Source organism: Protomyctophum bolini (assembly GCF_963924005.1).
Source record: "Protomyctophum bolini genome assembly, chromosome: 21".
Classification (NCBI taxonomy): Eukaryota; Metazoa; Chordata; class Actinopteri; order Myctophiformes; family Myctophidae; genus Protomyctophum; species Protomyctophum bolini.
In genome coordinates this window covers 7,957,749-7,984,884 of record NC_137882.1, presented here as the reverse complement: position 1 = coordinate 7,984,884, position 27,136 = coordinate 7,957,749, and the positions used below count along the sequence as shown (strand labels likewise).

At 45.9% G+C, this 27,136-nt stretch overlaps 1 protein-coding gene across 1 annotated transcript in view; it reads right to left on the bottom strand.

The window, feature by feature from the left end:
* cubn (cubilin (intrinsic factor-cobalamin receptor)) overlaps positions 1-27,136 on the bottom strand; it is a 77,530-nt gene that overhangs the window by 43,947 nt on the left and 6,447 nt on the right. The window contains exons 8-32 of the mRNA XM_080793300.1: positions 26,511-26,679; positions 25,934-26,065; positions 25,517-25,612; positions 24,906-25,030; positions 24,246-24,438; positions 22,908-23,026; positions 22,542-22,776; positions 22,129-22,310; positions 20,470-20,632; positions 18,559-18,749; positions 17,133-17,289; positions 14,416-14,591; positions 13,603-13,768; positions 12,715-12,940; positions 11,597-11,727; positions 10,717-10,903; positions 9,987-10,144; positions 9,474-9,655; positions 7,900-8,056; positions 7,269-7,462; positions 4,454-4,613; positions 3,795-3,976; positions 2,956-3,124; positions 2,347-2,528; positions 501-657 (exon numbers count right to left, since the gene is read on the bottom strand). Of these exons, the coding sequence (XP_080649426.1) occupies positions 501-657; positions 2,347-2,528; positions 2,956-3,124; positions 3,795-3,976; positions 4,454-4,613; positions 7,269-7,462; positions 7,900-8,056; positions 9,474-9,655; positions 9,987-10,144; positions 10,717-10,903; positions 11,597-11,727; positions 12,715-12,940; positions 13,603-13,768; positions 14,416-14,591; positions 17,133-17,289; positions 18,559-18,749; positions 20,470-20,632; positions 22,129-22,310; positions 22,542-22,776; positions 22,908-23,026; positions 24,246-24,438; positions 24,906-25,030; positions 25,517-25,612; positions 25,934-26,065; positions 26,511-26,679 (4,189 nt within the window). The remainder of the gene's footprint in view (positions 1-500; positions 658-2,346; positions 2,529-2,955; positions 3,125-3,794; positions 3,977-4,453; positions 4,614-7,268; positions 7,463-7,899; positions 8,057-9,473; positions 9,656-9,986; positions 10,145-10,716; positions 10,904-11,596; positions 11,728-12,714; positions 12,941-13,602; positions 13,769-14,415; positions 14,592-17,132; positions 17,290-18,558; positions 18,750-20,469; positions 20,633-22,128; positions 22,311-22,541; positions 22,777-22,907; positions 23,027-24,245; positions 24,439-24,905; positions 25,031-25,516; positions 25,613-25,933; positions 26,066-26,510; positions 26,680-27,136) is intronic.

Below are 27,136 nucleotides of genomic sequence, written 5' to 3'. Positions count from 1 at the left end.
ACGTCAAGTGTGCGAGAAAGTGTCCGACGAGCGAGAAAAGTATGAAGGGGAAATATAAAACCTGGCTGGTGTTAAAAAGAACATGGAACTGACTGACGGAAATTATTAGTTTTTCCCCCACATTACACAACAAACCAGGATTTGTGTGACGAGAGAAGCTGGGTGGAAATGGTTAAAACAACACTTTTTGTAGCAGCTTTGAACCTTCACGTTGCCCGCTTCCACTGACATGAATGAATGAATGATAGTTGCATGGGCGCCCGCTGGCCAAGTGGTCCAGGCGCTTGCCACATAATATAGGCTCTGGCCTGACAAGGCAGAAAGCCACAAACAAATCAGAAGTGTGAGTGCAGCATCCTCTGCGATATCATTTATGTTTCACCGTTTACCGCAAGTCGTTGATGGCTCTAGTAGCTGTCCTATTATGCAGAGAGAGCTTTTGATACACTCAATATCCATTTTATATCATTGATACGATCGCTATTGGAGGAGAGCCGCACCCTCGGAGAAGCGAGCGCTGAAGCCCCGGTGAGCGTTGGAGGAGTCTGAGCGGAAGCGTACGTAGATGGTGCTCTGGGTGGATGTGATGGCAGGGGGGGTGGTGTTGCCACACACACGAGCCAACATGGGAGATGACATGCTCGGACCATCATAGATCTACAGACAGAGAGAGAGAGAGAGAGAGAGAGAGAGAGACACACACACAGACAGACAGACAGACAGACAGACAGACAGACAGACTGTAAGTAAGTTAAAACTAAACTTTTAGTTTATGTTCACCCATTAAAATCACGGTCACCATTTTGTAACATTATTGGGCGGCAATTAATTGTTCAAAAAGTATTGCAGTTGTATGGAAGTCAGAATGTTCCCGTCCCGGTTCGATAGTCGCTGACCGCCAACTGCTCCCGATTATAACAATTTCAAATATTATAAATTGTAGTCCACTATATTGTTTCCCTTCTCTCTGTTGCCAATACGTTCTGCTGCAATGTGTAACCCAATCAGTTGATTCAGTCAAGGACAAGTAAATAACTGGTTTGTCCACAGAACCAGCTGAGAGAACCAGTTCCGGAATTAAAAAAAATGCCACAAGTCTATGAAGTCTATGAACACAGTTGAACCAGAGTGTTACGAGTGCGTAGAGAACACAGTTGAACCAGAGTGTCACAAGTGCGTAGAGAACACAGTTGAACCGTAGTTGCCCGAACCTCTAGTTCCGGAATCTAAAAGAAAGCCACAAGTCTATGAAGTGATGTTGTTTGTTGCAAGACACAACGTGACATGATTATTTTTGAAAAGCAGTTCAAACCCTTATCCATGAGTCATATCACTCTGGGATGAGGACTCGGTTAAAGAGAGTACTGGTTGTTTTCACCAGGCCGAAGGCCGGGATTATGACACTTGACTTGGCCCAACATGCGTTTGCGTCGTGTTTACGATTATGGTTAGGGTAAGGGTTTGGGGTAGAGTGTCAGACTGATGGTTAGGGTAAGGGTTTGGGGTAGAGTGTCAGACTGATGGTTAGGGTAAGGGTTTGGGTAGAGTGTCAGACTGATGGCTAGGGTAAGGGTTTGGGTAGAGTGTCAGACTGATGGTTAGGGTAAGGGTTTTGGTAGAGTGTCAGACTGATGGTTAGGGTAAGGGTTTGGGGTAGAGTGTCAGACTGATGGTTAGGGTAAGGGTTTGGGTAGAGTGTCAGACTGATGGATAGGGTAAGGGTTTGGGGTAGAGTGTCGGACTGATGGTTAGGGTAAGGGTTTGGGTAGAGTGTGGGACTGATGGTTAGGGTAAGGGTTTAGGGTAGAGTGTGGGACTGATGGTTAGGGTAAGGGTTTGGGGTAGAGTGTCGGACTGATGGTTAGGGTAAGGGTTTGGGTAGAGTGTGGGACTGATGGTTAGGGTAAGGGTTTGGGGTAGAGTGTGGGACTGATGGTTAGGGTAAGGGTTTGGGGTAGAGTGTCAGACTGATGGTTAGGGTAAGGGTTTGGGTAGAGTGTGGGACTGATGGTTAGGGTAAGGGTTTGGGTAGAGTGTCAGACTGATGGTTAGGGTAAGGGTTTGGGTAGAGTGTGGGACTGATGGTTAGGGTAAGGGTTTGGGGTAGAGTGTCAGACTGATGGTTAGGGTAAGGGTTTGGGGTAGAGTGTGGGACTGATGGTTAGGGTAAGGGTTTGGGGTAGAGTGTCAGACTGATGGTTAGGGTAAGGGTTTGGGGTAGAGTGTCTGACTGATGCCGCCGAGAAACAGTACTGAATGTCGCTGGTGTTCCGCGGCAGATGCACTCGCTCTCTCTCTCATTCTTGACCAAGTATGAAAGTTGACAAAAAGAAAAGTTGCACTTACAAGCACATAGTCCCAGACGCAGCCTTGTTGAGGCTCAATATCTACGTCTGAGAAGTTAAAGAGCACCCGGTGGCCGGGGTCCACACTGATGACCCAGGTACACTGCACGTTATGGGGATAGTTGCTGGGGTACAGAGGGGAGTGGATCTCCCCATACGGAGCAGTTACTGGCCCCCCACAGCCTGGAGGAGAGGAGAGGGGAGGGGCGAGATTAGGAGAGAAGGGGAGAGGAGAGGAGAGGAGGGGAGAGGATAGATGGGGAGAGGAGGGGAAGAGGAGAGGATGAGGAGAGGAGATGAGAGGGGAGGGGCGAGATTAGGAGAGAAGGGGAGAGGAGAGGAGAGGAGGGGAAGAGGAGAGGATGATGAAAGAGAGGAGAGGACGAGGAGAGGAGATGAGAGGAGACACGGCAATATGATTTACTCATTCTTTTCATAAAATGTCTAAATGTGCATGTCACTGACCATCAGTAGAGATGTTTAGCGTGTGTGTGCGTGTGTGTGTGTGTGTGTGTGTGTGTGTGTGTGTGTGTGTGTGTGTGTGTGTGTGTGTGTTTGTGCGTGTGTGTGCGTGCATGCGTGTGTGCGGTCCAGCCACACACAAACCCACCTCCCTGGACCTGGGTCCAGCTTGCGTTGAACCCTCCCCCGCTGACGTAGGCGTCCGATTTGAAGCGCACCGTCAGCATGTTGCTGGTGCTGGACACCTGCATGGGGCTGGTGGTGGTGGTGCACAGCTGGGCCAGACGCGGAGCCGTCAGGTCGGGGCCGCCGAATACCTAAGAGGGCAAAGGTCAATTTGACTATTAGGCAGACCATCTTGGAGTTGGTCTTGGAGCCATTGTTTGGAACAAGCCCCCCAGTAAGGCTATCCAACGTTGAAGCTGCCACTATACCTACTGACGAAAAGTGGAACTGCAGCACTTTCATGGAGGTGGACGGACGCTCAGTGATGCCATGTGCGTAACGCGCGTCTTATAATGCAGCACAATAGAGCGCCGCAGGCCCGCCCCCTTTCAGAAAAGCGAGTGGCCCAGGAAGTGGAAGCCCCATGCATTCTCCCATCGGCACTTTTAATATAATTTATTTAAAGACGGTTACGCCGCGGACAAAGCCAATTCGGATCGTGACGAATCATGACAATGAACACAATCTTTTGGGCCGATCAAATCATTAGAAAGAAGAAAAGAAAGTCAGGAGACAACACTATTTGTTTTGTTTTTCGTCTTATAAATTATTTGATCGGCCCAAAAGATTGTGTTCATTGTCATGATTCGTCACGATCCGAATTGGACTTGTCCGCGGCGTAACCGTCTTTAAATAAATTATATTAAAAGTGCCGATGGGAGAATGCATGGGGCTTCCACTTCCTGGGCCACTCGCTTTTCTGAAAGGGGGCGGGGACTGCGGCGCTCTATAGGGGTACTTTCCGCCACTCGGGGGTCTCACCTCCAGCACATCGTAGTTGCAGTCGGGGTGGTACTCTATGTTGAACTCGTGGATGGTGATGGTGACGCTGGTGTCGCTGTCCGTGGTGATGTACCAGATGCACTCTCTGTTCTCTGGGTACCTGCTGGGGTAACCCGGGCTGTTGAAGGAGCCACTGGGGCCCGACAGCACCCCGCCGCAACCTGTCAACCACCGCACCAGGTCAAAATGAACGCTTAGCACATGCGTCTGTGCGCACGACGTGCATACAGATATAGACATCACATGGGGGCTTCGGCCCCTGCCCTTTTACCCGTCTGTAAAACAACTGCCCTCTCCAGACCATGAATGCAGCATTTACTAATGCTGAAATAAATGCAAATGCCACTTGGAGTGGCATTTCTTTCGCAGCATGTTGCATTGAAATCATTTCTTTAGAAAGCCATGTCATCGCGGCATTGCCGGTAGCCAACGATTGCGGAGTCGCGCTCTGAAACGAGCAGATCTACTAGCTCTCAACGTGTCACACTGCGACGTGTTGAGAGCTTGTAGATCCGATATTTTGCTTGTAGATCGGCTGTGAGCTTGTAGATCGGCTATTTTCTTCCAAAAGTGCCCTCTTACCGAATTTGAGGCCCTGACTGCAAAAACAGCGGATCTACAAGTTGGTTGTGTCTCACCGTTCTGGGTCCACAGCATCTGGAAGCCGGACCTGACCACGGAGTGATCCGTCCGGAACACCACCGTGAGGGAGGAGCCCGTCGTGGTGCTCGCTGGAGGGGGCGTGTTCCCACAGAACGCGCCAATCAGTGGGGCTTGCGTGTTAGGCCCGTTGTAGAGCTGCATGGGGAAGAGATGCCAGACAGTATAGCATAGAGAAATTAGGTGTTAGCGTCATGTTATGCTTTAGCTATTGAAAGTAGGTCTGCTATTTATTTTAAATCGAAGAACCACTGACACAGAAACATAGCTTTTTCAGAAAACTGTCAAGATGTAGAAGACATTTTTAGAAGCTGATCTCAAGGTAATCAAAAAGTTAAATATTGTTGCTCATGGTCTTATGTCTGAATCTATACAATCCGTACGTTTTATGTCATCTCCGTACAGATGCATTGGTGGGGAAATCATATTTTTTCCTCCCGGTCATTCAAGAGGGAATCCATGCTTATCCAAGGGAAATGTGCTTCATATGCGCTTCAGACAGTTGCCAATAGGTGTCCTATAGCTAGTATACCCGTCTTAAATTGTTAGATCCGTCCAGAATTATCATTAATAAGATCATAACTAGTCTTCAAAAATAGAGGAAATTGCCGATCTGCAAGATCACACAAGGCAGACACAAATGATAGCTTTACAAAGGCACATTGTGTGAGACTAAGCTTTAATTGGCCTGGTTACTTTGGAAACCTGATCTGATAAGAGTATGACCTGACACACTGACAATGACAAGAGACAGATGTTCTGCTTTTAAGAAGACGTGCACGCACACACACACACACACACACACACACACACACACACACACACACACACACACACACACACACACACACACACACACACACACACACACACACACACACACACACACACACACACACACACACACACACACACACACACACACACACACACACACGCACGCACGCACATACATACACACACACACACACACACACACACACACACACACACACACACACACACACACATGCACGCACATACAAATTAGCACGTTGCATGCAGCATGACGTATGCAGACTGTATACCGGTATACAGTGTGTGTATTACGAAAACACACACAGGCACAATATACACATAGGAAACACATACTGCATGTACTGTACTGTACAGTATATGCACACGCCCACGCCCACACACACACACACACACACACACACACACACACACACACACACACACACACACACACACACACACACACACACACACACACACACACACACACACACACACACACACACACACACTCTTGTTTAGTTGTATTTTCTTGCACAGTGTCTCTCTCTTGCAGTCCTATGGAATGTATGACATCAGCCTAGCTAAACACTGCCAAAGAAATCACACTCGCACGCACACGCACACACACACACGCGCGCGCGTGCGTGTGTGCACTGCACGCTTGTCTGTTATTCATTGTGCGGATGATGTCATGGTGTGTGTGTGTGTGTGTGTGTAGCCATGGTGACAGAGGGGCCGGTAGGAAAGCAGTCCGATAGAAATGCAGTCATCTTTCCTTTTCTCTTTTCCTCCAAAAGTCCTTCTTTGTTTTTCCACCAGTGAGAGTCCGTTATGTAAGACACAGTAGAAGTAGAATATACTTCAAACAGGTTCCCATCAGAACAACCAGAGCCCCCACCAGACCAGAACACACTGAGCATACTGGAGCAACAACTGTGCTCCAGTACCATGTCACTGCTGTCGGAGGGAAACCTTGTATGTTCACCTTTTCCTATGACAGATCAACATATCTGTCATGGTTCTGAAACATTGTTTTAATTTTATTTCAAGGAACCCCATGACTCTGAGAGTGCACACATGGGTGTTATGTATTGTATGTAACACATAGACATATACATATCTTCGTTGTATACTCCCCCCAGAATACAACCCTCCAAAAACACCAGTCAAACGCTATATAGCCTTTGCTTCACTTATAGTCCGACGTCTCATTCTCACTGACTGGAAACCTACACAACACCACCTTCCGACATGTTGTGAACTTGTGAGCTTGTAAATTGGCTATTTTAACTATTCCAACAAAAAAAAATCTAAATAAAAAAATTAAAAAAGGCAAAGAAGTTCAGGGATATGGGTTTAGCATGGACGAAAATAGAGCCACAAATCTCTTTACTCACACATTGAGTACAGGAAGTGCATCAAAATAGAAGCTCCGGGGTGCCAGAGTAGTCTGATCGCTTTTACTCTGAAAGCCATGAACCGGAAACACTTTCTTAAAAAAGTTGACTTGACAAAGTGACCTCACAATCCCCGATCATCTTAATATATTTATATACGCTCCAAAAAGCGTTCATATTTTGCGGGAGAGACGGATGAGGAGCAGAAATGAAGCACCAGCATGTCGATCCTTTCAACACCACGGAGAGCTCCCTGGATGAGGAGATACGAGTCATTCTTTCCGCCGCGCTAACATGGGAGTCAATGACAAGCTAATAGTTGCACAGAGCGTTAGCATACGGCAAGCGAAAAGCGAAAGAAAAAAATAGGAATAATTCTGAATATTCTTATCTCGCCCCGTGTCGTTTGGACGTCGCTAGGACGTCCACAGACGTCGAAGGCACCTCTCGGTTCCAATCCCTATGACGTTTCCAGACGTATTATGTACAGAATGTGTTAATTAATGAGGCATGTGATATAATAGTTTGGCCTATTTTGCTGAATGTCCTACCCATGAATAGACACTATGGTTTATGCAGTCAACATGTGTGTGCGTGCGTGCATGCGCGTGTGTACCTTGACGTAGTCGTAGTATTCACAAGCGCTGCTGACCCGCTCCAGGTCGAAGGCGATGAAGGAGTAGTTGACGGTGTTGCCCATGTTGGCCTGTATGGTCCAGCTGCACAGCGCATAGTTGGGGTAGTTGTTGGGGTAGTTCAGAGACTCAATCCTACCCAAGGGCTTCCCAGAGATCTGCACGCCATCGCAGTCTGCATGGAGAAGAGCACGACATTACACTACGAGACAAAGACATTACACTACGAGACAAAGCAGAAAGGCATACATACAAGAAACAAAGTGCAAGGTATAAAGTGTATAAAGTGTTGTTTAGCAGAGTTCTTAAAGGGCAATACAGAATTTAAATTACTAGGCCCACATTAGTCAATGTCATGCGCACGCACGCACGCACGCACGCACGCACGCACGCACGCACGCACGCACGCACGCACGCACGCACGCACGCACGCACGCACGCACGCACGCTCTTTCATTGTGGGATTACCTCCTTCATTTTCGGAACCCCATTAGTCTATTATCTCACCCCTGTTACCATAGTAACCCAACCAGCCAAAGGACACTTTACTGTCTTTGATGTAACCTTTTGTCTTGTGCGTGCGTGCGTGCGTGTGTGCGTGCGTGCGCTCACTGGTGCTATAGGAGGCCAGGAATCCTCCGGCACTGACACTGCTGTCGGTGCGGAGCTTCACATAGAGCTCGTTGCTGGAGGCGTTGATGGGGGCGGGGATCTGGTTGCCACACAGCCTGGCCAGCAGTGGAGCATTGGTGCTGTCCCCGTCATACACCTACACACATGCAGACACAACATGTATTAAGATACCTTTAAAATCAGTCGCCCAGAGGCATAGTAATGACAGGAAATGTTTAAGTTAACAGTGCAATGCCAAACAATAAAGTGTCCATTGGTCAGTGCAAAAAGACCCGGAGGAACCCCCCCTAGGAATGTCTCAAGAGGTCAGAGTCATGAAACAACTGTTTATTCCAGATTAGGCTACGATTGTTCTAGCCAAACGGCCGCTGTGTGTCTCGCTGTAGCCTTTCAACGCAACAGGCACAAGGCTACAGCAAGACACATAGCGGCCGTTTTGCTAGGACAATTAACTGAATTAACAGTGATTCACAAATGTTAGGGGGACCCCCAACTGAAAAGACATTGTGCCAAGGAGACCCCAACTGAAAAGACTTTGTGCCATGGAACCCCAACTGAAAAGACTTTGTGCCAAGGAGACCCCAACTGAAAAGACTTTGTGCCATGAAGACGCCAACTGAAAAGACATTGTGCCATGAAGACCCCAACTGAAAAGACTTTGTGCCATGGAACCCCAACTGAAAAGACTTTGTGCCATGGAACCCCAACTGAAAAGACTTTGTGCCATGGAACCCCAACTGAAAAGACTTTGTGCCATGGAACCCCAACTGAAAATACTTTTTGCCATGGAACCCCAACTGAAAAGACTTTGTGCCATGGAACCCCAACTGAAAAGACTTTGTGCCATGGAACCCCAACTGAAAAGACTTTGTGCCATGGAACCCCAACTGAAAAGACTTTGTGCCATGAAGACCCCAACTGAAAATATGTTGTGCCAAGGAGAGGATTTGTTTGTTCAAACTGTTAAAATAGTCACAATTTTGCAGAATCTTTCAAAAATAGCAAATCTACAAGCTCTCAACTTGTCGCATCATGAGGCGTTGTAGATTGGCTTTTGGAAAAACCCCAGGAACATATTTCTTGTCTCCCAAACATCATTAATTATTTTTCTGTATATATATTACATTTTTGGTTGGCATATGCTACGTTCTTCCGGGTGCTTCAACAAGTCACAAGTGAGACTTCAAGAGAGCAACATCACTCTTCCATGGGCTATAGACTGTAAGGCTATGAAGCATTATAGAACTGGGCATAACGGGCAACTGATATGGGATCTCTTAAAGGCAATGGCACGTGGACCCCTGATTGGTTTAATAATTATTATTAACGCCCAAACCACACCTATGCATAATATAACGGGTAACAGAGGTGTTTTAGGGATTTAGACAGATAACCAAAATTCCAACTTTAGTGGGGGAACACCCCTTCCCCACTGCTAAATCCCAAAACAGTGTATTTAGAAAGATCAAACGAAAATGGAGCCCTATATCCTCTATCCTATAACTCTATGGTTGCATGGCTATTCTGCCAGCGTCTTAAAGTGCTGTACTCACAGTCAGGTAGTCAAAGGCGCAGGTGGTGTGGGACTCCAGGTGGAACTGGCTGAAGGAGAGGACGGCCAGACTGCCCACGTTGGTCCTGAGGGTCCAGTAGCACTCTGCGTTGGCGTGGTACGCCAGGGGGTAGCCGGGAGAGGTGAAGGTCCCGGACGAGGTGCTGAGGGTACCTCCACAGCCTGTGGAGGTACATAGGCACGGCAACTAAAACTACGTTTACAGAACTAACTAAACTAACTAACGAACTAACTAAATATTTTTTTTTTAAATGCTAGCTTTTCTTGAGTTTTTATTACACTATTCATACTCTGGCCCTTTTCAATCCTGCACCTGACTTATGAGTCAGGTGCAGGATTGAAAAGGGGCGAAAAAAGTAAAACTAACCTAAACTAATAAAAACTAAACAAAAACGAAGTGTATGATAAAAACTAGCAAACGCACTAGAAACAAACTGAATATACAAAACCATTATAACCTTTATTGCACACACACACACACACAGACACACACCTGTCTCGGTGCCGTCCCAGTGGGCGCTGAAGCCCCGGCGCGTGCCAGAATGGTCCGCACGGAACCGGACCCAGAGGCGGTTGCTGTGCGACAGCACCACCGGGGGTGCCACAGTACAGTACTTGCCGATCAGAGGCGACGTTTCATATCCACCGTCCCTATGAGGAATGAACCAAGACACAAGCCTTTATAATATACACCGTATAACCCATTTAGACCTGAGGCAGATTTCAGAAAAAAAGGCTTCTAAAGCCTAACAGTTTTCAGAAAAAACCTATGTTTCTGTGTCAATGGTGCTCAACCCTTTTCATGTCAGGAACCCCCCAGAATTATCTGTATTTGGCTGCGGACCCCCATCTGAAAATATGCTGTATTGAAAAATCATCCAATTAACATGGGGGCACTCCGTGTCGCTATTCTGAAAGAATACAAGGGCACACAATGTGTTTAAAATGACCAACGTTTCGCACAAAATGCCTTCTTCAGGGAATGACAGGGATGGTGGAACTGCTCACATTTTATAGAGATTGGGACATAAAGGTGCACTCAATCAGGGAGTGTCCTCGATCTGGCCAACACCCAAAGTGGGCAATTGGTTGCTGGCAAACAATGTTATGAATTTATTTATACAGCAATATAGAGAAAAAAAACACATCAGAATGCAACAGGTCGGTCAATATATATTTGCTAAATACATAATAATCTTACACTCATCAGACTTCCGCCTCACCTGATCTCCACGTAGTCATAGTTGCATGTGGAATGGGACTCCAGTTCAAAGTCGGTGAAGTTGAGCATGATCTGCTTGTTGACCTGCACGATGATCTTGAAGACACAGTCCCGGGTGTTGGGGTAGTAGCTGGGGTAGTTGGGTGAGCTGAACGAGCCCGTGGGGGACGTGAACGTCTCGTTGCAGGCTGCCCGTGGGAGAGGAGGGGGAGGGGGATTAAGTACTTAAAACTCTCTAGTCTTAGTAAAGCGCACTGTACTACTATGTGTGTCGTTAACTTTGTCCCATGTACTGCACAGTGCACACCAAATGTCTTCGCCCAATAATTGTTGATTAACGAGCTCACGACTAGGAGTGAGACGATTCGCTTACCTACCGATACGATACCGGGTGCCGATTCAGTCTATATTCTGATTCTTAATTAATAATTACGGTATAGTGCGATTCTGTGATTCAATGATTGTTGTATACTGATTTAATACACATTTACACACACATATTATATAAATATACATACATATACACACACACACACACACACACACACACACACACACACACACACACACACACACACACACACACACACACACACACACACACATATATTCTTAATCAAAGAAAGAAAATCGATTCTGAACTTTAAAATATATATAAAAAGTTGTGCCATTATAAATCACGATAGTTGAGTGAATCGATTTTTTTCCCCACCCCTAGTTTCATCATGGCGGCGTGTTTTTAGCTTGTGTGTATTTTCTGTGAACATTCCCCCCGGAATAGGGATCGTGGGTTTCGTGGTTACATACTATATATGTATAAAGTTTGTCGTATGACAAAATATTTTTGTAATCAAATAATCCAGTGCAATGAAAAGTGGTACCGGTGGTGGCGTCAAAGGACACGTATGTGGCAGAGAATCCCTCAGTGGACACGCTGACGTCGGACACAAACAGCAGCGTCAGCATGTTGTCTGTGCTGGTGATGGATGGAGGGATTGTACGCCCGCAGTACCTGCACAGTGCACACACACACACACACACACACACACACACACACACACACACACACACACGGAGGTGAATCAAAATAAGATGTAATAATGTAAGACCGAAGGATGGTGGATGCTAGCTCGAGATTCCTGAATTAAAACGTTATTATAAATGTGCATACAATTATTTTTTTTACATCATTTCCTATAGTCCTAGTAGTACAAAGTAGTAGTAAGGTTGAAATGTTGCAGGGTTAAACATGCAAATAAATGCTACCACTCGACACATTATGGTATTTGGGACTTGTGACGTGACCTGAACTCAATGACTTGTCAGACTCTACTTCTAGCAAAGATAGTAAGAATGTAAGTGAGAGCTTGGTCTGAAGCTGAAGTCTCAGATTCTGGACACCTCTTGGCCCTGTAGTGTTCTCTACCACACAGGTTTTCCAAATGGGTTGATTGATTGAATACTGTCTGTAATCACAGTTAATAGTTAGTTTGCAAAGAGTACAGCATCCAGTTGCACCACCTCACACAAGCCCCTGGAAACAGGACCATTGCAAACGGACCACTAGGGTGCAAGCCCAACTCGTTTGTGATGGTTTTTGAAAACCTTATGCCCAGACCTATAACACCATGCCAAAAATCTAAAACTTGTCACCGAGTGCAAGATTTCAACGAATGGGCCCCCAGCAAGCTAAGGCTAAACCGATGGCTATTTGACTAAGGCTAAGCCAATGGCTTTAACCCATTCTGAACGGGAACCCCTTTTGGTGTTAGCATCATGTCATGCTTTAGCTATTGAAAAATAGCAGATCTACAAGCTCATAGCGCGCCACCGAGTGGCGCGCTACGAGCTTGTAGGTCTGCTATTTTTGAAAAATCGAAGAAACTACTGACATTTTTTAGAATCTGATCTCAGGTCCATCAGACCAGTGTGTGTCCAGTGGAAACCTCGTATGAATCTGATCTCAGGTCAGAATGGGTAAAAAAAAAAAAAAAAGCACCTTCCGATCTTGTTCCCGGTCTGCACGGTGCCGTTGTCGTAGACCTCCACGTAGTCGTAGTTGCAGTAGGTGTGGTACTCCAGGTTGAAGGTGTCGAAGGACAGCCGGATCAGGTTGCCCGGGGCCACGCTGACGTACCAGGTGCAGTTGGCACCGTGTGGGTAGCTGGTCGGGTGGCTGGGGCTGGTGATGGTGCCCGTCGGGTCCGTCAGGGTGTCGCCGCAACCTGACAAAACAACATGGTAGTGGGATTAGCTCAATCTCAACCACAACCTAAAAGCCCTTATATACACGTTATAGTATGAACTTTTTCCAACAACATCAACGGAAAAAACATACAGTAACCAGATGTAATGTTTTTGTCAAATAATTACAATTTTAGAACATAAATCCCCCCCCCCCCCCCCTTCTTTTCAATAGAAAAGTGCAATGTCAACATAGACAATTGATTATTCCTCAAGGCCCTATTTACATTGGCAGCCAAATCTAGCCTGAATCAGATTGGAATCTGATTTGTTTAATAAGTCTAAATGCAGACAGGTCACATACAAGTCACATGGAATCTGATTTTTATACCGATGTGACTTGAGTCACATTCAGAGTTTCAAATCTGATTCAATCTGATTTCAGGAGATCTGTCTCAGTCTGAATGCAGTAACCTGATCTAAATCAGATGTGACTTGTATGTGACTTGTTTGCGTTTAGAGTAAGACTTATTTAAACAACTCAGATTCCAATCTGGATGTGGCACAGATCTGATTCAGGCTAGATTTGGCTGACAGTCTGAACACACAGATCGGATCTGGTCACTTTCATATCCTCAGTGTGAAAGGTCGGACCAAAAAGTGGGATTTGACTTGATGTGACTGCAGTCTAAATTTGGCCTACCCTCAATGGCAGAAGCGTAGGAGGCGGTGAAGCCGTGGTTGCTGACGGAGGAGTCGGAGTTGAAGCGGATGTACAAGGAGCGCTGGGTGGACTGCAGCATGGGAGGCGTCTGGATGCCGCAGAACGTCCCCAGCAGAGGAGAGCTGGACGACGCGCCGTCTCTCACCTGGAGAGGAAGGGAAAGCAAACACCACAGCCGTGTGCATGGTAGTGTGTGTGTGTAGCAGTGTTGTTTTGATTTTAGTTTTAGTCATGGTCACTAAAATGGTTTCCCCTTAGTTTTAGTCACATTTTAGTCACCTGGAATGTTTTAGTGTCAGTCTAGTTTTAGTCAACTAAATATCATAAGATTTTAGTCGACTAAATCTAGAGGTGATTTAGTCGACTAAAATGTGTTTTGGTGGGCCTTGATGGCATCGTAATGACTGTTTTTACATTTTCAGCATGCAACCAAGTGAAAAATGACTGGATCTCTTGTCCACTAGTCCCTTCCTAACATTTTAGTCTAGTTTTTATTCGTTGACGAATCGTCAGTATATTTAGTCTTAGTTTAAGTCGTCATAGATTAGTTTTCAAGTAGTTTCCATTTAGTTTTCGTCAGTGGAAAAAGGTAGTCGACGAACATTTTTCGTCTTAAGTTTGAGTCGATGAAAACAACACTGGTGTGTAGAACCCGTGCAATAGAGCGCCAAAGTCCTGACGTCACTCGCTCATCCCCTGCTGGTTCCAAGGGCTTTTCTCTATGTAGAATAACATTGGAGTTTCATCAAAATGAAACGAGGCATTTCGTTTCGCCCCACCCATTCTTCTTACCTCCACATAGTCATAGCGACAGGTGCCTCCCTCCACGTCAAAGGTGAGGAAGCTGAGCGTGACCACATAGCCTGCGGGCTGGTTGATGACCCACTCACACTGCTTGTTGTGCGGGTAGGCGTCGGGGTGGTAGGGGGTGCGGATCTGACCCGTGCCCGAGAAGGTTCCTCCACAGCCTGAGGAAGAGGGATATCGACGGACAGAGGAGTTGGTCAGACTCAGACCAGCCAGTGCTTCACAAACCTCTTCATGTCAAGGACCCTCAAAGTTAATATCCATTTGGCAGGGGACCACCATCTATACTAGGCCTAGACAGTTTGTGCCAGGGACCCGTCCCCCCCCTCCAAGATATGCATTGTTAAAATGTATACCCCACCTTACAATAACCACCAATCGTTAAATCTAATGCACGTGTGAGCTGCAGCCTTCCCACATAAAAAGTGTTTATTGTGTCCTTAACATCCTTACAATAATATCTGGTTGCAAAAGGGGTGAAGTGGCCCTTTAATGTGAGCACAATCTGCATGGTTCCATTATGACACTTTGAAGCTATAGCTGTATTTCCATAAACTGTCCCTTGGGCTGTCGCCGCCGGTCTGACTAAAAGGCTTAAATGAATGGTTTCAGCTCTTTACCTAATCAGAATCGACCCAAACAGGGTATAAACATTAAAAGCAGATCCTGGATGAATTGAGAGAGGACACTGGGTGGGCGCTAATGGAGTCCGACAACCAACAGCTGCATGAAAACCTAACAAATTGTATACTGACCCCACTGAACAGGTCAAAGCCATATCACCCATTAGCTCAGTCTCAGACCACAGCACCAGTAGCCAATTTATCATGGCTGGTTTAGAAACACCAATTGAGGATCAGACACAGCCCTAACAACATACTGTACAGTTTAACGTTTAAGGCTAATTCCATTAACAGCTGGCCACCAATGACAATGTCAGTCAGTCAGTCAGTCAGTCAGACAGACAGACAGACAGAGTCACAGTCAGTCAGACAGAGTCAAAGTCAGTCAGACAGACAGACAGACAGACAGACAGACTCAGCCAATTTTCATATACACAAGATGGTGGGGATCACGCATTCACGCACGCACGCACACACGCACGCACGCACACACGCACGCACGCACGCATGCACAATGAGAGAGACCAGAGGTCAGTATGATGAGGAACATCCATTCATTCTAACTGCATTAACCCATTCTGACCGGGCACCCATTTTGGTGTTGGCATCATGTTATGCTTTAGCTATTGAAAAATAGCAGATCTACAAGCTCATATCGCGCCACCGAGTGGCGCGATACGAGCTTGTAGGTCTGCTATTTTTGAAAAATTCGAAGAACGACTGACATTTTTAGAATCTGATCTCAGGTCAGAATGGGTTAATCAGACCAGTGTGTGTCCCGTGGAAACCTCGTATGAATCTGATCTCAGGTCAGAATGGGTTAAGCTGTCTAGCTGCAGGATAATATGATGAAGGTCACAGGGAATGGAATAAGGTCTCTCCCTCTCTCTCTCTCTCTCTCTCTCTCTCTCTCTCTCTCTCTCTCATAAAATTAAGAACCTCAGCCCAGCATTCGTCTTTGTTCCAGATGGGCTCAACAACCCATAAACACAGCGGTACTCAAGAAATCTTCTATGAGTAGCAATCTAAATGTGCATCTAAATGTGCAACTACCTTCACTGGCAAATAATCTGTGCAAAATTATAAAACGAGAATGGAACACATTATGTTGCTTATTAATGAATCATTGGTTTTTTTTTAAAAAAGGAAAAAAGAAGAAGCAAAAATGGCAGATCTGCATGCACAACTCATTGCCATGTGAGCAGGTCAATAGTCAATAAAGACTCAATACAGTACATTTCACGTCTTTTCATTTTGCCTACAGCTCTGGAAATTCCTCTTTCTGTGCTAAGGACTTAATCTAGTATACAATCACAGAAGACCTTTATCACATCACCACAATAATGTTAACCAAATCAATAATGTGGTGCAGTGGTTGGGTTAAAACATCTAGCTCCACCTCCTCCCCATATTAGGAGACCTTCCCAGGCAGTAGCCTGTCTAGCTTACACACTAGAACCACTCCAACAACATGTCAGATGATATTAATTTATACCGCACATTTCATATGACAAGCGCAGAGTCAATGACTGGGTTTCCCCGAACGCATTTAGTCAGTTAAGACTTGTATTGCCGCAAATGCTCAGATGCCCTCTACTATACCAATATAGTAGGCCTCAGGTCTCAGGTCTATTTACCTTTTTCATATGGCCCATAAGTCTTTGCGTTTGTGTGTGCATAAGTTCCTCTTACTCTTGCTGTGTTGCCAGTTAACATTTTAATAAAAAAGGCACAAAATATGTTCAGATGGATGTCTGTGGACAATTACATATTAATCTGGGGTTCCTTGATGTGAAGAAATGTGGAAGCAAGCCCAAATATCATGGCTGGTTCAAAATCAAGAAAAGAAAAGGAAACATCAACCAAGCTACTACCAATAATGTATTTGCAAGTGACTTTACAGGAAAAAAACAAGTCAAAGGTTGCTTAATATAATAAGCAGACATGGCAACGTGGCCTGAAGGAAGCAAAGCACACGTCCACAACGTGGATACCGTTCTGAGATTTAATTTAATAATATTTGGACTGCTGGACAGCTGACTAAAAAGTATGCCTATACTGTGTGCGTGCGTATCTCACCCACGGTGTACATGGCCCTGAAGCCGGCGCGGCTGACGGAGCCGTCGGACCTGAAGCGGATCCACAGGGCGTTGGACGTGGTCAGGATGGGGGCGGGCAAGGTGGTGCCACAGTACCGACCAATCAGAGGGTCCGTCTCTCTGCTGCCGTCACGCACCTACACCACCAACGCAGGAGTACAGGAGGTGGTGCAGGTGGTACACATTGACAAAACAACTATTAGTACAGTACAGTACAGTACAGTACAGGACAGGACAGGACAGGACAGGACAGGACAGGACAGGACAGTACAGGACAGGACATTGCAGTACAGTACAGTACAGTACAGTACAGTACAGGACATTGCAGTACAGTACAGTACAGTACAGTACAGTACAGTACAGTACAGTACAGTACAGTACAGTACAGTACAGTACAGTACAGTACAGTACAGGACATTGCAGTGCAGTGCAGTACAGTACAGTACAGTACAGTACAGTACAGTACAGTACAGTACAGTACAGTACAGTACAGTACAGTACAGGACATTGCAGTGCAGTACAGTACAGTACAGTACAGTACAGTGCAGTACAGTACAGTACAGTACAGTACAGTACAGTACAGTACAGTACAGTACAGTACAGTACAGTACAGGACATTGCAGTGCAGTACAGTACAGGACATTGCAGTGCAGTACAGTACAGTACAGTACAGGACATTGCAGTGCAGTACAGCATAATGCCGTGCAGTACAGCATATTGCAGTGAAGTACAGTACAGTACAGTACTGACCACTTAACACAGCAGCCGAAAGGCTTCCATGTTGAGTGGTCAGATACATTTTGAGGGCATGATTATTTTAATGGTCAATCGATCACATTTCTGGCTTGGATCAGTGGCACTAAAACAATAAAAACTACTTTTTCTTCACGTATTAGTCTTTTACAATATATATATATATTAACCCTGCAAGACCCGGATATATTTCTACTTGTACTACTAGGACTTTGCAGAGGAAATTATGTTAAAAAAAAAAAAAAAAACTTTTATGCAATATTATGCACATTTATAATAATAATTAAAATAATAAATTAATAATTTACATTTGGGGGATATCTTTCACAATAATAAATGTAGAACATATATATTACAAGCATTTTACCTACTTTTTCCAGGGTTAAAGGTTAAAGGAATAAAAATTGTAAAAAGAGTACAGAGATTTTGAAAATAATAATAATTAAAATATAAATGTAGTCCAAAAGCTACGCTGGGGCTTGCAGGGTTAATGCTATTATATTATCATTAAAATCTTTAGTGTTTTGCCAACTATTTGGGGGCCCTTTTACAGTATCCTCACAGTCCACAGGTTGAGAATCACTGAAGTGCAATACATTGCAGTGCAGTGCGGGAGCTCAGCACAATGCGCTTTACTTGGCACGTGTTCGTACCTCCACGTAGTCAAAGACGCAGCTGCCGTGCGTCTCCAGGGCCATGTGTGTGAAGTTGAGGGACACCACCTCGCCGGGCGGCAGGCGGACCAGGTAGATGCACTGGCGGTTGTGGGCGTAGTCGTTGGGCCAGTTGGGAGAGATGATGATGCCCTCGCTGTCCGTGTAGGTGCCTCCGCAGCCGGGGTCAGCTGACACGTACAGGAAGAACATGATATGGATTATATGCATGTCGCTGTGACAGGTGGAAAAGCCGTTCCTTGTATGTTCAAAATGGTTACTATTCCAATGTACTAATTATTTAGACACAAGCACATGCCACCATTTATACTTTTCATTGGTTTGTCTTTCTTTATTTCTTTCTTTCTTTCTTAGCACTTCTATGTCTTACATGGAGAGGTGGTGTAGGACAGGTGATGTGGAATCTGCTATGTCTTACATGGAGAGGTGGTGTAGGACAGGTGATGTGGAATCTGCTATGTCTTACATGGAGAGGTGGTGTAGGACAGGTGATGTGGATTCTGCTATGTCTTACATGGAGAGGTGGTGTAGGTAGGACAGGTGATGTGGATTCTGCTATGTCTTACATGGAGAGGTGGTGTAGGACAGGTGATGTGGATTCTGCTATGTCTTACATGGAGAGGTGGTGTAGGACAGGTGATGTGGATTCTGCTATGTCTTACATGGAGAGGTGGTGTAGGACAGGTGATGTGGATTCTGCTATGTCTTACATGGAGAGGTGGTGTAGGACAGGTGATGTGGATTCTGCTATGTCTTACATGGAGAGGTGGTGTAGGACAGGTGATGTGGATTCTGCTATGTCTTACATGGAGAGGTGGTGTAGGACAGGTGATGTGGAATCTGCTATGTCTTACATGGAGAGGTGGTGTAGGACAGGTGATGTGGATTCTGCTATGTCTTACATGGAGAGGTGGTGTAGGACAGGTGATGTGGATTCTGCTATGTCTTACATGGAGAGGTGGTGTAGGTGATGTGGAATCTGCTATGTCTTACATGGAGAGGTGGTGTAGGACAGGTGATGTGGAATCTGCTATGTCTTACATGGAGAGGTGGTGTAGGACAGGTGATGTGGATTCTGCTATGTCTTACAAGGAGAGGTGGTGTAGGACAGGTGATGTGGAATCTGCTATGTCTTACATGGAGAGGTGGTGTAGGACAGGTGATGTGGATTCTGCTATGTCTTACATGGAGAGGTGGTGTAGGACAGGTGATGTGGATTCTGCTATGTCTTACATGGAGAGGTGGTGTAGGACAGGTGATGTGGAATCTGCTATGTCTTACATGGAGAGGTGGTGTAGGACAGGTGATGTGGATTCTGCTATGTCTTACATGGAGAGGTGGTGTAGGACAGGTGATGTGGATTCTGCTATGTCTTACATGGAGAGGTGGTGTACTGTAGGACAGGTGATGTGGATTCTGCTATGTCTTACATGGAGAGGTGGTGTAGGACAGGTGATGTGGATTCTGCTATGTCTTACATGGAGAGGTGGTGTAGGACAGGTGATGTGGATTCTGCTATGTCTTACATGGAGAGGTGGTGTAGGTGATGTGGAATCTGCTATGTCTTACATGGAGAGGTGGTGTAGGACAGGTGATGTGGATTCTGCTATGTCTTACATGGAGAGGTGGTGTAGGTGATGTGGAATCTGCTATGTCTTACATGGAGAGGTGGTGTAGGACAGGTGATGTGGATTCTGCTATGTCTTACATGGAGAGGTGGTGTAGGACAGGTGATGTGGATTCTGCTATGTCTTACATGGAGAGGTGGTGTAGGACAGGTGATGTGGAATCTGCTATGTCTTACATGGAGAGGTGGTGGAGGTGATGTGGAATCTGCTATGTCTTACATGGAGAGGTGGTGTAGGTGATGTGGAATCTGCTATGTCTTACATGGAGAGGTGGTGTAGGTGATGTGGAATCCTCGGTCGCTGACGCTGAAGTCAGAGTGGAAGTGTATCCAGGCGGCAGGGCCGGTGGTCCGCAGAGGGGCAGGGGACGCGGTGCTGCAGTACTTCCCCAGAACGGGGTCTTCAGGGAGGAGTCCGTCACGGATCTACAAATACATGATAGGCACTTCAGGCTTCTTCAATTTAGGGTATAGCCAACGGGCTATATGCAGGTATGCACACAGAGTAACTCTTCCTACATCTGGGCCGCTTCCCCACTTCCTTCACAGGTGTTCTAGGGTATGATTTGGGGCCCTAAGGAACACTTTGTGTTTGAAAAAGACACTCATGCTTTCTAAGGTGTGATTTGGGGCCCTAAGGATGAATACAAAATGAATATCAACATCCTAATACTGTCCAATAATTAGATGGGGAGGGGGGTGAAATTATGACAGGCAGTTGCTGCTGTCAAAATGTGATCCCCCAGTCAAAATACACTTTGTGTTTGAAATAGACACTCATGCTTTCTAAGGTGTGATTTGGGCCGCTGAGGATGAATACAAAATCAAAATCACACCCGTGTGAAGTGAGGAGCGCTCTTATCATCCTACAACGTCAATTACAACGTCAATTTGTTTAAGCAACGGGTGCTAATGTTTGTTTTAGTCCACAAAACAAACATTAAATGTATCTTAAGGCTATAAAGTATTATGATTGGGATGCATAGCAAGTGTTACTAACGTTTTTAGCCCAAAGGGAGTGTTTTTCATTCAAAACTAATAATGCTAATGTCCTGTCAGAATCAGTTGAGAAACAAAATAATCTAATTCTGTCCAACCTCTGGCATTTAATTTCCCTCGTCACTGATGTTGTAGCCTACTGAAGCCCTATTCATCATACCGGTATAGTCCAGATTTAGTTGAAGAGATGACCACCGAAACAGTAGTTAGTAAATTCAGAGAGATGTGTTGTGTGTGCAGTGACCACCACGGCGTGATGTCATGTTGTAGTTTTCGGTGGTCAACCTCTTCACCGACAATCTCAGTATTCTCACTTGTCTGTGAGAAGCCCCCACTGGCAGGTTGGGGCTGAGGACTCAGCCTTTTGGTTACATTTGTAATGCATGTCTTTACTGTGTTAAGTATGGGATGTGCATCAGTGTTGATTTTGTCGACTAATACTAAAACGAAAAATGTTCGTCGACTACCTTTTTTCACTGTCGAAACTAAATGAAAACTAAGCTATGATGACTAAAACTAAGACTAAAAATGTTGACAATTTCGTCCACAAATACAAACTAGTTAGGAAGGGACTTGTGGACAAGAGATCCAGTATAAATAAATGACAAGTCATTGTACACTTGGTTGCATGCTGAAAATAGCAGATCTACAAGCTCACAACGCGTCACGCTGCGACGCGTTGTGAGCTTGTAGAACATCAATTTTCAGCAATTGTGAAATCAGTCATTACGACGGCATCAAGGCCAGCCACAATACATTTTAGTTGATTAAATAAACTGTAGATTTAGTCAACTAAAACTAGACTAAAACATTCCAGGTGACTAAAATGTGACTAAAACAAAAGTAAAACTATTCAAAAGACTATGACAAAAAACTCGAATCAAAATCTGCTGCCAAAAACAACACGCTTCTAATTGGCTGACCTCCAGGAAGTCGAAGGTGCAGTCGGGGTGGGTCTCCAGACTCAGGGTGCCGAAGGCGAAGGTGATGAGGAGGCCGGGGGGCGTGATCACCGTCCAATAGCAGTCCCGGCTGGGCGGGTAGTTGCCGGGGTAACCGGGGGAGTTGATGTTCCCGTACGTCTCCGTCAGCTCGCCTCCACACACTGGACGATGCAAAAAAAAAAGATAATTTAGATTTTGCATGAGCTCACAGTGCAAAGGTTTGATAGACACTTTTTCAAAATCTTTCAAAATTGGTACCTTATCTGTTTTCAAACTGTCCGACACACGCACACACTCACGCAGGTGCACAGACACAGACACTCGCACACGCACACACACACGCGCGCACAGTCGCACACACACACACACACACACACACACTGTAGACCTACCAGGCAGTTGAGACGTCCAACTGACAGTGAAGCCGCCGGCGCTGATGGAGCTGTCCGACCGGAACCAGAAGTACAGTGAGTTGTGGGAGCTGAAGAGCTCCTGGGGGTTGTTGGTGCCACAGTACTTGCCCAGCTGGAAGGCGGACGCACTGTCGCCATCATGGACCTGCAGGAAGTCGAAGGCGCAGTTGACGCTGCTCTCCAAGTGGAAGAACGGAAAGGTGATGCGCACGATCTGCATGTGAGGAGAGGAGAGATGATGATGGTGGTGATGAGGATACATTTTTTTGTATTATTACGATTTCCTAATTTCATTTTATTTCTGTAAAATGTCACACACACACACACACACACACACACACTTACCCTGTTAGCCTCCACGCGGATCACCCAAGCACAGCTGACCTGGTGGTCATAATCATCATGACCGGGGGTGTTGGGATAGCTGAAGGTACCGGCAGGACCTGTCAGGTAGCCGCCACACTCTGAAACACGAACGCACACACACACACGCACACACGCACACACGCGCACACACAGTTATAACACAATATTCACACAATGATAATACAATATGAAGTACTCAAACCTTAGTTGAGGACAGAAAAACTCCCTCCACAGATCATCCATCGGTTTATGGAGTCCCGTTTTGACGCCTATAAGTTCTTCAAAATGACCGTTGCGATGTTGGATATATAGGACACGTCTTTTGAAGTAAACACCTATGCTGGCACCTGGAACTGGGGTTTATGCTAACAGCTAGCTAGCGGTAGAGATAGAGTTAAAGACCTTTAAAGCCTCGGATAAAGCCAACTCGGATCATGACAAATCATCACACAAATGTTGGGGCCGAACAAATGATTAGATAGAAGAAAAAAAAGGGCAGGGTACAACATTTTATTTCTCTCTAATTATTTGTTCGGCCCAAAAATGTGTTTATTGTCATGATTTGTCACCATCCGCTGTTGACTCGTAATTCATAACGTCTCCCGTTACAGAGCCACGTTATTGTTGCCGATACGTCACCAGCCAGTGCCAATCTGTCCATGCTTCTCACTGTGAGACTCGAGAGTAAAACCTACGATAAAAAGTAAACACTCTCTTGATTCACTGTCCACTGTCAGATTCAGTAGTACAAAAAACACTGACGGCTGTGTGGGGTGAGTTTAGTTGAATGATACATATACGTTGCATGGCAACAGCAGTGGCTGCGCAGTGCGCATTGATAGATACCACGTCAAACCCGTGACCGCACCACAGACCAATCAGAAGGCCTTCACAATTCATACATTGGGAGGTGAAGTGGCGAACAGTCGACGCCAGCGTCCTCACTTCCCACATTCGCACACCAACGGTGGCAACTGGCACGCTCACACCGACGGACTCATTGGAGGCAATGTAGGGTTCAGTGTCTTGCCCAAGGACACTTCGACATGTGGACAGGAGGAGACGGGATTCAAACCGCCGACCCAGGGATCATTGGACGACATGGTCTACCTCCTGAGCCACAGCCCCCCGTTTACATGGCCCTTGGAGATAAGAGACTATACAGACTGAGTAGCAGAGTGACAAAACAATTCACTGAACGCAGCGAAGCGAAGCAGGCTGGAGGCTAGTAAAATATGGCTAATACGTTTAGGGATGAGGGGTAGACAGGGCCCCATGTCTCTGTGTCTCTGTCCCTCTGTCCCCATATATTCCTACGTTGCTGTGCGGTCTGGCAGAGAGGTCCGGTCCACAGCTCGGTGCAGGTGCAGGTGAAGCCGTTGAGGCCGTCGGCGCAGGTTCCTCCATTCTGACAGGGGTTGCTGGCACACTCGTTCACGTTCTGGTCACAGTTGGTGCCCTGCCAGCCCGGGTTGCAGTTACACATGTAGCCGGGGGACGCGGTGGTGGCCTGCGGGAATGGGATGCAATGAGGAGATGAGATCATGACTATGTATTATTTTGTTTTATATTATTATTTTTTTGTTCTTCCCGTCACATGAAGTGTAGTCTCGTGTAGTCAGACAACTATTCCACAATCTTCGAATACTTCTGTGTATATAGTCTGGAACTACACCTCCAGAAATCAGAGTATGGACGCTGACATTTCCGTTCACAAAAATATATTTTAAAATATATTTTTATTGTATTTATTTTTTCTGCTAAGCAGCAAGCTATATTTATATTGGGATACATTTGCGCAACTGTAAAGACGAAACGGAAGTGGAGAGGAGGCTCCACTTCCGCTTTATATTTTACTCATGATAGAGCTTCCATTGCTCCAGACTGTATGAGGGAAGCATTCGGCAATTGCGAGAGGCAACAGTCTGCCAACGCGAGACTACAATGCAGTAATGTGAGATTGGAGGAGGTCCTCACCACACATTGTCCGTTAACACAAGGGTTGTTGGTCTGGCAGATGTTGCTGGTCTGGGTGCAGCCACCGGGACCGTATCCATTTCCTATGTAGCCTGGTGGACAGGTGCACACTGGGAGGGTGGAAACTGTAAGCACAAGGAATGAGAATGAAAGCCATCAGTTCAGGAAACACACAGAGTATAAAGCACTGGCTCAGGTAAAACCACTGGGAACCATGGGTACCGGTAGGATAGAATACCAGCATTATTGGTAGAATGGTAGAATAGTGTCGGTTCTATGGTTTAGACTCTAAACCATAGAACCTGTCTTTTCCTCAGTGCTACTGTCTCTAAACTTTAGAGACAGTAGCACTGAGGAAAAGACAGGAAGCAGAGCTGGAGGTAGCAGAGACGAAAATGTTGAGGTTCTCTAGAGGAAGACCAAAGAGAGGATTTATGGATGTAGTGAAAGAGGGCATGAAGTTAGTTGGTGTGAGAGAAGAGGATGCAGAGGACAGGGTGAGATGGAGGCAGATGATTCAACAACATCATTGTCTTAAATACTAATACCCAGTCCTACATTTGCAACTACCGTATCTATGTATCCCAGCTTGTGTGCGTGCGTGCGTGTACCTGGGTTAGCCGTGCAGGTAGCTAGTGGGTAGCAGCCTCCATTGTTGGTGGCACAGATGTTGGCTTGCGTGCACAATCTGCCATCACCTTCATAGCCTGGAGACAAAACATATTGACAAAGACTGAGTGAGTGAGTGAGTGAGTGAGTGAGTGAGTGAGTGACAGACAGACAGACAGACAGACAGACAGACAGACAGACAGACAGACAGACAGACAGACAGACAGACAGACAGACAGAACCATCCATATAAATGCGTTATAGTGCTTGGTGTGAACGGCCCTTTATGGCGGTCCCTGGCACAAAATCTGCTCAAACGAACAAAAACGAAATGGAAGCCACTGGTTTATTTATTAGGACAATGGTATGCCACAGTGGCCCGGCGCCCCGGTATAGGTTTCCTTTGCAGGAGACATTACCTGGAGGGCACTGCCCGCAGTGGAAGGAACCCATGGTGTTCAGGCACTGCACCATGGGAGCGGTGGAGCAGCCGCCGTTACCGCTGGAACATTCGTCCATGTCCTGACAGCTGTAGCCGTTGCCTTGCCAGCCTGCATGAGGGGGAGAGGAGACGGACATTATTATTGTGGTGGGACTACCTGGTCAAAGTATTATTGGCAGCTAGTGAGCAGTGGCTGAGCATTGTGGAGGAGATCTTTGTAATGGAGAAACTAACTCATACAGTGAGACTACAAGAGGAGTTATTCACTGCAAAATGGAAGAAATGGACTGAATATAGAAATCAACAGGACGACACAGATGATAACAATGATGGACATTCATGAATGGACTGGAATACGTTGCTTATTAATAATGTATATGAACCCTTACACTGTGACTGCACTTACCGGTATATTTTTACCTGCAAATAAAAATTAAGTTAAAAAAAAAACGAAAATAGAGCTTCTTCACAAAATAAAAACGAATCTAGAAACCCTGCTTTTAAAAGAGAAAAACTACAATAACCCAGGTACGTGCAGGGTGGTGTTATCATACCTGCAGGGCAGGAGCCACAGAAGAACCCTGGCTGGGTGTTGTAGCAGGGTACCATGGGGTTGGTGGGACAGGGCTTGGTGGGCAGGTTACACTCGTTGACATCTGCCAGACAGGCTGGGTTGCTACCAGTGGCCTCCCAGCCGTCCTCACACACGCACGTAAACTTGGGCTGGAGATTTAGAGAGAGAGAGAGAACGTGCAGTCTTATTTATCACATTATGGAAAGACAAGCACAGTCTGCAAAAGCAGACTCACTATAGACTCACTCTCGGCTTTCCTATTGTCTATTTCTCCTATACCCGTCGCTCTATCAGCTTTCTTACTGTCTGTATCTCCAACACTGTCCTAAAATATCTCTTCTTTTTATCCCCGACGGCCGCCAGGAGGTCGGAACGGCCGAAGGCGGAGGATTACTCACTCATGTGAGTCCGTCTGTCAGCTTTCCAGCTTTCTGCATTCCATATTCTCTTTCTGAATAACAACCAAGGGGAGTGGATTGCTCACTCTCCCGCCATCTTTAAATTAAATCTCTTTCTGTAATGATGTTAATAGAGCTTATTTGATGTATGAAATGATGTCATTGGTCTTGGCACATCTAATATATTAGAAGTGGGATATCTCCCGGT